At 41.1% G+C, this 12206-nt stretch overlaps 1 protein-coding gene across 1 annotated transcript in view; it reads left to right on the forward strand.

Annotated features, from left to right (window-relative positions):
• The first annotated feature begins 6859 nt into the window (after positions 1–6859).
• The window catches only part of RORB (RAR related orphan receptor B), a 230543-nt gene continuing 225196 nt past the window's right edge, over positions 6860–12206 (forward strand). The window contains exon 1 of the mRNA XM_056523233.1: positions 6860–7466. Within this exon, the coding sequence (XP_056379208.1) occupies positions 7460–7466 (7 nt within the window). The 5' untranslated portion in view covers positions 6860–7459. The remainder of the gene's footprint in view (positions 7467–12206) is intronic.

The following is a 12206-nucleotide window of genomic DNA, read 5'->3' on the forward strand; positions in this document are numbered from 1 at the left end:
GGGGTTAAAAATAACCCTGCCAGACACAGTGCCCTCTGAATATAACCCTGCCACATACTGAAAATAACCGTGCCAAACACTGTGCCCTTTGAATATGAATCTACCACACACTGCAGCCATTGAATAAAAAACTGCAATACACTGTACTCTCTAAATATAACCCAGCCACATACTGTACCCCCTGAATATAACATTGCCAGACACTCTGCACCCTGAATTTAACCTTGCTACATAGTCCCTCTGAATATTATACTGTCACACACTCTGCCCTCTGAATTTAACCCTGCCATTTACTGTACCCCTAAAATTAACACTGACACACACACACTGTGTCGGTGGCATAACTACCGTTGGTGTTACCTGGTTTGGTACAAAATGGCGCCACTTACAGTAATAATGTCCCTCCATGCCTCCATGTAGAAATAATGACCCCTTCTGTGTCTGCATACACTAATAGTGCCCCATATAATAATAATGTCCTCCATACCATACAGTTATAATGCCCCCTATCTGGTGTCCCCAAGTTTTAATAATGCCACCTGCCCTGTGCCCTCTACATATAGGAATAATGCCCTCTGTCCTGGACCCCCACACATATAATTAATGCCACCTGTCCTGTTCCCCCACACACAGGATTAATGCCCCTGTTCTGTGCCCTCCACACACAGGAATAATGCATTCTGTATGTGCCCCCCACACATAGGAATAATGCCCATAGTAAAACATGCTCATAGTCCATAGTACTTAGTCAGGTTCCTACGATGCATCCAGCAACTCCATCTCTTCAGGTCTACCGTATGTGAGCAGCAGTGATGGGCAGGAAATTGTGCCCCAGAGGCTGACATGCTCCTGGCATGAAGTGCATGCAGCATATTAGAATGGATGGTGAAGTGGGGATCTGACAGCTCCAATTTCACCTACTACACAGAGGAAGTGACAGGTGGTTGGGGTAACACCATCACAGGATAACTTTTTCGCTTGGTGAAGTCCCTCTGCATGGGTGATGTCATCCAATGCGGTTTGCACCCCCCCTAGCAAAACCACTGCTTAGACACAAAGGAGCATCTATTGTATTTTAGGGCATCCTTTTCTTTTCAGATATTTTGTAGGCATCAAGGGTCAGAATTCTTGGAGTGCCTAATTGTTTTTGTAAGAAGAATTGATGTTTTCAGTAACTGCAGGAATTTAGCAAAAACATTTTTTTGGTGTATTCTATGCCGTAAAAAGGGTCAAAAAATGTTTTGACCTTTAATGGTTTATTATATATTTATTATAAAAATTATTATTTTGATAATAGCATGTCGGATTTTTTAACACATACAGCGGAAGTCAGAAAAAGAGATTGAAAATAAAATAATCTCCAGCGCCTAGAGGCCTGATGTTATGATGTCAGAAAACTCATATTTAATGCCTAGCCTTTTTGAAAGAAATACTCTTATAAATAAATCAAACAATACCTGTCCTGATTACCTGTAAGATCATGTGATCTACCATTGTGAGTTTTCTTGACTTTTGTAACATCCCATCCATTGGACTGACAGGCATAGTCAGCAATAAAGGGGTTCTCTGATGGAAAACATTTTTTTTAATAAACTGGTGCCAGAAAGTTAAAACGATTTGTAAATTACTTCTATTGAAAAATCTTAATCCTTCCAGTACTTTTTAGCTGCTATATACTACAGAGAAAGTTATTTTCTTTATGGATTTTTTTTTCTGTCCATGGTGCTCTCTGCTGACACCTCACTTGCAAAAACTTTTAATATAAAGTAAATAACACATTATATGTATATTTGTAAGATATATTGGTCCCTGCAGCCATTGCCTGTGTGTGTCTCTGTGGGGAGACCAAACACAGTAAGTGAGGGTAGGACAAGCAGGGTTCTGTTCAGGCTCCTGGGTTGTCAATCATCCTGCTGTGTGAGCCATGTCACAGAGCCTCAGTGCACAGAGCCATGCTTGTCCTCACTCCACAGAGCCTTACTTGTCCTCAGTGTACAGAGCCTTGTTTGTCCTTAGTGTACAGAGCCCTGCTTGTCCCCAGTGTACAGACCCCTGCTTGTCCTCAGTGTACAGAGCCCTGCTTGTCCTCAGTGTACAGAGCCCTGCTTGTCCTCAATGCACAGAGCCCTGCTTGTCCTCAGTGCACAGAGCGCTGCTTGTCCTCACTGCACATAGCCCTGCTTGTCCTCAATGCACAGAGCCCTGCTTGTCCTCAATGCACAGAGCCCTGCTTGTCCTCAGTATACAGAGCTCTGCTTGTCCTCAGTGTACAGAGCCCTGCTTGTCCTCAGTGTACAGAGCCTTTCTTGTCCTCAGTGCACAGAGCCCTGCAATGTCTTCAGTGCACAGAGCCTTTCTTGTCCTCAGTGCACAGAGCCCTGCAATGTCTTCAGTGCACAGAGCCCTGCTTGTCCTCAGTGTACAGATCCCTGCTTGTTCTCAGTGTACAGAGCCCTGCTTGTCCTTAGTGCACAGAACCCTCCTTGTCCTTAGTGTACAGAGCCCTGCTTGTCCTCAGTGCACAGAACCATGCTTGTTCTCAGTGTACAGAGCCCTGCTTGTCCTTAGTGCACAGAACCCTGCTTGTCCTTAGTGTACAGAGCCCTGCTTGTCCTCAGTGCACAGAACCATGCTGGTCCTCACTGCACAGAGCCCTGCTTGTCCTTAACCCCTTAAGGACCCGGGCTTTTTCCGTTTTTTCATTTTCAATTTTTCCTCCTCAACTTTAAAAAATCATAACTCTTAAAAATTTTCACCTAAAATTATATATAATGGCTTAATTTTTGCGTCACTAATTCTACTTTGTAATGACATTAGTCATTTTACCCAAAAATCTACGGTGAAACAGGAAAAAAATCAATGTGCGACAAAATTGATGAAAAAACACTATTTTGTAAGTTTTGGGGGCTTCTATTTTTACGCAGTACATTTTTTGTCAAAAATGATACCTTATCTTTATTCTGTAGGTCCATACGGTTAAAATGATACCCTACTTGTATAGGTTTGAATTTGTATCACTTCCGAAAAAAATCATGAATACATGCAGGAAAATGTATACGTTTAAAATGGTCATCTTTTGACCCCTATAACTTTTTTATTTTTCTGTGTTCAGGGCGCTTTGAGGACTCATTTTTTGCGCCGTCATCTGAAGTTTTTAGCGGTACCATTTTTGTTCTGATCAGACTTTTTGATCACTTTTTATTCACTTATTTGTGGTATAAAAAGTGATCAAAAATGCTCTATTTTGGACTTTGGAATTTTTTTGCGCATACGCCATTGAACGAGCGGTTTAAAAAGCAGTATATTTTTATAATTCGGACATTTACGCACGCGGCGATGCCACATATGTTTATTTTTATTATTATTTATATAATGTTTTTTTATTTTTGGAAATGCCGGGTGATTCAAACTTTTATTAGGGGAAGGGATAATTGAAAGGGTTAATGATTTTTTTACACTTTTCTTATGCAATATTATAGCTCCTATAGGGGGCTATAACATTGCATGTACTGATCTTTTACACTGATTGATCCATCTCGATAGGAATGGATCAATCAGGGTTTTCGGCGATTGAATGCTCAAGCCTTGATCTCAGGCTTGAAGCATTCATTCGGCGATCGGACAGCACAGGAGAAGGTAAGAAGACCTCCTCCTGTGCTACAGCTGTTCGGGATGCCGCGATTATACCGCGGCGATCCCGAACAGCTCCCTGAGCTAGCCGGGCACTTTTACTTTCGTTTTTAGCTGCGCGGCTCAGCTTTGAGCGCGCGGCTAAAGGGTTAATAGCGCGCGGCACAGCGATCAGTGCCGTGCGCTATTAGAGGCGGGTCCCGGCTTCACTATGACACCGGGCCCGCCGCGATATGATGCGGGGTCACCGTGTGACCCCGCGTTATATCGCAGGACCGGGACTCATGACGTATGCATACGTCATGGGCCCTTAAGAGGTTAATGCACAGAGCCCTGCTTGTCCTCAGTGCACAGAGCACTGCTTGTCCTCAGTGTACAGATCCCTGCTTGTCCTCACTGCACAGAGCACTGCTTGTCCTCAGTGTACAGAGCCCTGCTTGTCCTCAGTGCACAGAGCCCTGCTTGTCCTCAGTACTACAATCAATCTCTTAGATCCTGAGGTCAAGTCCAGTCCAGACATCTCAGAGCCAGTGTCCAGCAGATCTGGAGGCCTCAAGGCTAAATTGCAGCCACAAGTCAGTAAGTCAAGTCATCTATGTCTGCTGTCCCTATCTTCAGTCAAGTCGTCAATTACAGTCAGCGTGGCTGTGTTAAACTCTGTCAAGTCACTGCAAGTCCCAGCAAGCTGCGAGGTCCCTTTTGTTACTGGTCACCTCTCTGGGATCCTGGCTTAGCTGTAAAGACTGTACCTCAGTAAAAGCTACCATTAACCTAACCTGGTCTTGGACTATTATTTGCCCTGCCGAACCTAGGACTAGCGGTGTTACCTTCGGGTGGTTACATAGGCAAACCACGCCCTGGCATCACGAACATGAAGAGGTTAACACATCTTCCCCTGGGCAACACCATTTGCCCTTACACCTTACATCGTACCCTGTGGCTCACGACATATATGTGTCTGTATATTTATATATACTGTATGGGTGTGCCTGTATGAGAATGTGCACATCTGTATTTATAGATATGCTTATGAGTGTTATATATGCATGCATGTGCCTGTATGAGAGTGTGCACATCTGTATTTATAGGTATGCTTATGTGTGTTATATATACCTGTGTTAGTACGTGTATTCATTCTCTTGTATGCATATATATTTCACTGTGCATGTATTGTGTATATGGGCCTGTATGTGTGTTTGTAAATAGGTGCCACATGTAATTATGTGTTAGTAAGCATGTACGTGTGTATGTTATTGTACCTGTATGTTTATATGGGTCTGTATGTGTGTGCATATGTGTTTGTAAATAAATGCCTGTCTGCACATGTAAATATGTGTAAGAATGTATATTTTATTGTATTTATAGTATGTATTGGAATGCATGTTAGTATGCATATATGTATATATTTAACTGTAATGTAATTGTTAGTTTTGGTGTATACGTGCACCTGCATTTGCATGGGTTTCTCTGTGCATACTATATATTCTGACATGAAGGCCATCATGGCTGACTCTTGAAGCACTGTAACTAAATGTAGAGGCACTATAGCTGACACTGGGGGCACTATGATTATCATGATATAATGAGCTCTGGTAAAGTAAAATCTGAGCTGTGATTGGTTACTATGGACAAACGATTCCAGTTTTTTTTTGTGGTTAGATGAATATATCTGGACCAGTGTGTCTAACTGTTGTAGCACTGTATCTGCTGTGCACTGTCTATGCAGAATTTCGCTCAGGTATTACACTGCGGAAAATATGGTGCAGCAACCTCCCATGGTTTTTAATGGGATTCTGCAGCACCATTCACAGTACAAAAAATTCCGGGTTCCAGACTCCGTTCATTTATGTTCATTCTTTTAGTAGAATCCCCTATGGAAATACATTGCCATCTATAGAGACAATGCATTTCTGAGCGGTCCTAGCTTTAGCTTATTCTGCCTGCACCCGTTAAAGATGGAATCTCAACCCCAAATACCTCCATATGGATATTCTGTAGTGTGAATGAGCCCTTAGGATTATGTGGCTATCACCAGGAGCACTGTGGATGACTCTAGGGGCACGGTTGGTAAAACTGGAGGAATTATGTCTGTAGCTGTTTTTCAGGCGCTATGACTAAGAAAGAGAGCAATATGGCTGAATCAGCAGGTGCTGTGGTTGACTGTGTGGGTTTTGTAAGTAATACCATGGGCCACTGTGGCTGACACACTGAGTTACTTATTAGGCTAGGTTTACACTACGGAATTTCGCTTTGAAGGCAGAAATTCTGCTTACTAAAATGTACTGTATAGTGAATGGGTTTCCGGTCACACATTCACATTTCGGAATTTGTGAAGCAGAATTTGTGAACGGAAAATCCACTTGAAAATTTCCGCCTGAAGAATGCCATACCATACTCGCGGAACACATTGCAGTCTATTGGAGACTGCAGTGTCCGCGCGGTCCTAGAGCCTACTGATTCAGTTTGTGCTGGCCGCACTCAGAATCTATGGGCGGAAATTTTCTGCCCGGAGATTCCGCAGTGTGAACCTAGCCTTAGGGGTACAATGGCTGACACTGAGGACACTTGCTGGCAAGCATGCCATGTGTCTGGCTGTGAGTATAAGCACACTGTGGCTGAGTTTGATGGTTCTGTGGATGACTATGAGGACAATGTTGCTGCCCCTTATGGGTGATATGACTGACACCAAGGGTGCTGGGACTAATACTGGGGGCATTCTGGCTGACGTGTGGTAATGACGCTATGGCTGTCACTTAGGGCATTGTAGTTGATTAGGGAAATTGTTACTGATACAGGGGACATTGTAGCATCATACATGACCTTGTAAGCAGTGTGATACTCAGGGGGCACTGTGACTGAGATTAGGGCTTCTTGGGCATTTTGGTGGGCATTTTAGTGCTCACCCCACCTGCATTTTACCCTTTGGTATCTATAAAGCCTGGAAGGTATAAAATACCACCTGCTGTTCTTAAACCCATTACTACTTGAGGGGCAATTTCTGCTCGGCTCAGTGACATGCTACTTAAACCCCCCGACAAAGTACTAAGACACCTAAAATATGTGCATTCTGAACCATTCTGCAAATCTGAGAAGGAATGTATCTGTATAGTCCTATGAACTCTGACCATTTTGCAGCGAAAGAAAGACTGGGGCATTATGACGTAAAAGAAGAGCTGTTAGTCAGAAGGGGTCAGGTGGGAGGTGTGTGGAGAGTTATATGAGCAGACAACAGGATGTTTTGAATGTTTCCACATGAAATAGCTGCATTCATGTCTCTGTTCCAGCAGCAGAGTTAACATATTTTCTGTCAGGCGAAGGGACAAACTGCGAGTCCACAGCCTGTATAGGAGGGCGGTCTCCAGCCTGTTTAGGAGGGGCGGTGCTATTGGTCCACAGCAAACAGGATTTGCATTATGAGCTTGCTATGGTCATGTCCCTCCAACTTTCTTAGTGGTTGTTGCACCTACAGTTAACAGACGCAGATGTCATATGAAAAGCCACATGCTCTTCCCTGCACACAGCCTCTCATTCTTCCCTGCTTCTTCTCTTCCTTTTCTCTGGTTAGCTTGTTGTGTGTGGCAGCTCACTTGCTTCCCATTGCATAATCCAGCCCCCCTCCTCATCCGTGCAAGTGATCAGAAAGAAATCTGGAGCGGTGTCACAGAAGAGCAAGGGGAAGAAAGCTGTACAGAGCTGCGAACCAACGGAGGGATGCTTGGCTCACTAGATCTGCTGCTCTCCATCTCTATGAGGAGATTTGGCTGCTAACTCTCCAGCCTGGGATATTCATGATCGTGCTGAGAGAGAAGTCTGTCACCTCACTGCCACCATGCGAGGTAAGGGGGCACTTGGAGGGTACTTGCTCCTTCGGAGTTCATCCCAATAGTTCTCTGCCTGTCACCGTATGCCTGTGCCCTTTCACCCTGCACAGCTTTTTTTTTTTTATTACTTTGTGTAGTTGGATTATTGCTATGCCTATTGACCTCCAATATACAGGACAGTTATTTGTGGACATGTGATGAGCATAGGACCACTCCAGTCATCAGGATTAGTGTCAGCTATCCTATCATTTCATAATTATTTGTCTAATTGGCATGTTTATTGATCGATTAGATGTAATATAGATCTATATACTGCTTAATGTCCCGGAGCCCTGTAGGAAAGATTTTGTAGCATACATACATATTTAATTGCCATCATAAAACATATAATTGATTTACGCTGTTTAATTTTACCCAAATCTTCCTTAAATATGCACAGTATATGTCCAGCATATCCAAGGAAGGATGCTGGTTATGGTACCTGCAGGTTGTACCTAATCACTTGCTTAGAGAGGAGTCACTCAAGTTCATGTACCGAGTGTTTGTAAGAGGGGCTTCCCTGGCAAAATAGCTTTCTTGCTGTACTTCACTCCTTTATTGCGTTCGCTGAGTACTCTGTAGGTTGGATCTCTCTTTCTCTCTCTGCCTGTGCATCCCAATTGAATCAGGCACTTCTTCCAGGTCACTGGCAGCATGATCTCTCCAAGTGGAGACATGTCCACTGGAGCGGTGTGTGTGTGTGGAAGGATGGGGGGGGGGGGGGACTGGGGATGCGCACACGGACTTGTTACAATTAATAGAAAGCTGGAGTCCTGAACCCAGACTGCTTATTTTGCTGATGGCGAATATTGCACTTTATAAGTAGTCCATAGTTTACGTACATCCATTAGGGGATGGAGGGTGCTTTGGGGATGTTCTTCCAAGAAGATGTAGTGAAGTAAAGAAAATGCTTATCAGGGAGATGCTAAAACCTCCCAGATCACAAGAAAGGTTCACACTAAACTTTTACCTTGGATTATGTGTTCATTTCAATGGCAGGTGTTCATGACATAATACTGTTGCGTGAATAGTTACCGATACCTGCCGTAACCTAGTTTCTTATACAATCACATATAATGACGCTGCCCCCGCGCGGTGCTATCGGGCAGCATGTAAAGTATACATCCCTTTGAATGAACAGAATGACTTTTATTAAAAGAGATAACCCAATATTTTTCATTTCTACGTAATAGTTCAAAATTCCCATATTTCCATATTATCCAGGTACTATATGATCCACTTGTAACAATCACGGCACATTGCCAAGTCCATGGCAGAATGACACGATTACATAATTACGCAAACCGGATATGTTTTCCTATTGATCAAAAGGGAATTTGGTTGGCTGTGTCTGATCGCTTAGGTACCATAGACGCACCAATTGATATACAAAATTGTCGCGTCATTAGCAATCAATATTTCCTAGCCAAGTTTGTCATATGCACTGTGTGTGTATGTGGATTTCATTAGGACGTAATAAAACCGCTGGCCTTTAGAATAAGAGTGCTTTACTATTATCAGGTGACTATAGGACAGAAAAAGTTGTTAGCTTCTAATTAAAAATCTGGGTCCCTCACTTATTTATTTCCTACCAGCACTATCACAATAGCAGCTAAAGATGCTGATCTGGCACTTATCTCAGGAATAATGCATACAAATTAGTGTGAGGTTGCTTAGTTGAAGGGATTTTGAAGCAATTATAGTAATAAAAAGGATATTTGGATTTAGTGATAATTGTATTTTTGTTGCTTGGCTAAGGAAAACACGACTTGCCAAGGAGAGGAGAGGAAAATAGAGGGATGTCGCCAGTGGTCACTGCACACTTTAATTGCGGAGTTTCAGGATGTGAAACCAGTTGAATATAAGTTTTGTCCTTGATCAATAGGATTGCAAGTAAATTGGTTGTCATACTGCCGGAGTAGATGAAAGATCTTCTAAGAAGCAGAGGCAGATTTATAGGCAAGGGACTGTTTAATAAGTGGATAGAGGGACACAACTTGTTCCTTCTGTGTATAGTGTTAGTCCATAGATAAATCTTATTTATAATTTTAGAATGACACAATATATATATATATATATATATATATATATATATATATATATAAATAATCTCAGATAAAAGTTAGTATGTAATCTCCATCTAGCCGATATTGTCCAGGATGGCTTACGGTCATATGAAGGCAGCATTTGGATTGTTTGCAGCAATTGCTCCTCTCTGATGTACCTTTCCATCCTCACACAAATCTCTCTTTTTGCTGTGTGCAATCAAGTGGATTGTATCAAAAGCTTTGAACTCACATTCATCCACATTTTGATCTAGGGCCAACATCAAGGATTTTTTTTTTTCATAGCCAGTGGAGTTACAAATACTGAAGAAGGCAAAATGTGATATCGCTTGTTATTGTTCCTTGTATTGCATTTTGCCCAACATCAATCATGACAGTTTCTTTGGCATCAAAGCCAAGTGATCATGTCTGAACTCCCCTGAATGGGAATGGTGAGAGAGATGTGTGGCATGGTAATAGGTAGACATGGAGAGATAATGTAACTCATTTACACTTCTGGGGGCAACCAGTCCTGATCTCTGGTGAACCGGAGGTCCATGGTGTTGAAAAGTAGAGTTTTTTTTCAAGGTAGTTGTAAAATGGTTTGACAAAGATGTAAAGCATTTCTAGTGACGGTAATCATACACCCGGGCGCGTTGCCTAGGCTAATATCAATAATCTCTTAATTCTAATTAGAATATAAAGTGTTAATATAATCTTCAAGAAAACTGATCAAAACCAATGTTGCTTGAAAAGTTATAAAAGTGAGTAAATCCATTATGATCTCTATAAAAGCGATAAAAGTTTCTGTTACTACTTTGAATGAATATTGAAAAAAATTATTAAGATTCATGATAACTATTTATAAACAGATAATTCTCTATAGGGAATGCTATTATTTAAAGTTTTATGGGATTTTGTTGGCCTTTTATTAGTCTAGTACTATAATTTCCTCTGGACAACAAAGTAAAAAAATAGAATTCTTGCTGTAGATTAATGTTTTGCAGAAATGTATCAGGGCTAAGTTTTTCCATAAGTCCAACTATGATTTTTACACAGGACTCGGATAAACCCTTGTTTACTCAAACAAGGCTGTCTTTAAGGGTTAAATGACAAACTCAGCTTTGCTACATCCATTTATCCGGTAAGCAGTAGACAATACTATGGAGTAGTCAGATAAATCTATTATGTAAGAGCGTTGTGTCAAATATTTACATACATAAGATGCTTAGGACAGTTCTGTTCACCCAATTCCCTTATAGATGTACACAGTATCCGCACTGATGCCCTAGTGTCTTCTACACTGAGATCTACTCAAAACATGTTCAGGGCATCCGATCGGAGGCTTAAAGCTACATCACATGCCTAACCAGGAACCCTGTCATATATATATATATATATATATATATATATATATATATATATATATATATAATTACTGTACATCCACACAGGTCATAGCTAATGGGATATGGCCCATACCATTTTATGATAGCTGCGATAATTCTAATATCTCTAAGTGGTGTTCTGCCCTTTATCATGACCTTGTACAGAGGTTAAGACTGCATAATATGGACAATTTCAGAATGTTAGAAAAAAAAAACATTTCCGAGACTGTAATCTATTACAGTGTTATTTTACTACAGTACAATGGCAGAATTCAATCTGAAAGCAAGTTTGTATAACACCTGAAAGTACAAGACAGCCTAGATAAGTCCTATTTTCTTTAAATGCTGCAATAATTGTGTTCAAAGGCCTGGCCTATCATACACGACGATACTCAATTAATATTTCTATGAAATGCTGCTTTGGAAAACAGCCAAAACCGAGATGTATATCTTCTTAGCAACTGCACTGACAAAATGTATCTGTATCTAATGTATCCCAGGCCGCCAGGATATAAAGCATAAGAATATAATCCAGAAATAACACAGAACCTGATTAGTGTGATTTTTATAATGATTTCACCATATCACTGCTCCAGTGAACAGCATTGTGGTGTAGTCAGTGTTGCACTTAGTCTGACAGCTTTAGCTAAACCAAGCGGATGTCCTCTAGTAATAGGGATGAGAAGAATGAACAAGACAAAAACTATACAATCAGTAGAGCGCCCTTTCCTAAAAAATAGGAGCGTCTGAATGTCATTGTATCTCTTCGAATATATATATCTATACTTAGTATGATGCCCATTGGTTATATGTTTAATTGATATGTTTACTGTACTTCTACAAATTTTTTTATTATGATTATATGTTATGTATCATTGTTTGAATTTAGAAAGAAACTAACAAATTAAATAGTGAATAATGAGGCCTAGAAAAATATTCATCTATTCATTTTTTTTTTTTTTTTTTTTAAAGCAAACTCCTAGTCTATATGCAGGATTTATGATGAAACAATTTTTACATTGCTGATAATTGCTCATTATTTACATGTATTCAGACTGTCACACCTTTGCCAGCCTCCATGGGTTGTTTGCTGTGTGCCCTGTTTTTAACTCCATTATCCATCTCGAGTAACCCTGTCATTGCCAGCAGTCCATGAAATTCCTTGCCTCTCCAACTTCTAGTTCAAAATAATATAACAATCGCTCATGCCTCCATCCACTGGATAATGTATTGCTCTCGTGCACGGATTGAGTTGCATCTGTTATCATGTGAGAACAGATAAG

Source organism: Hyla sarda, chromosome 1, assembly GCF_029499605.1.
Source record: "Hyla sarda isolate aHylSar1 chromosome 1, aHylSar1.hap1, whole genome shotgun sequence".
Classification (NCBI taxonomy): domain Eukaryota; kingdom Metazoa; phylum Chordata; class Amphibia; order Anura; family Hylidae; genus Hyla; species Hyla sarda.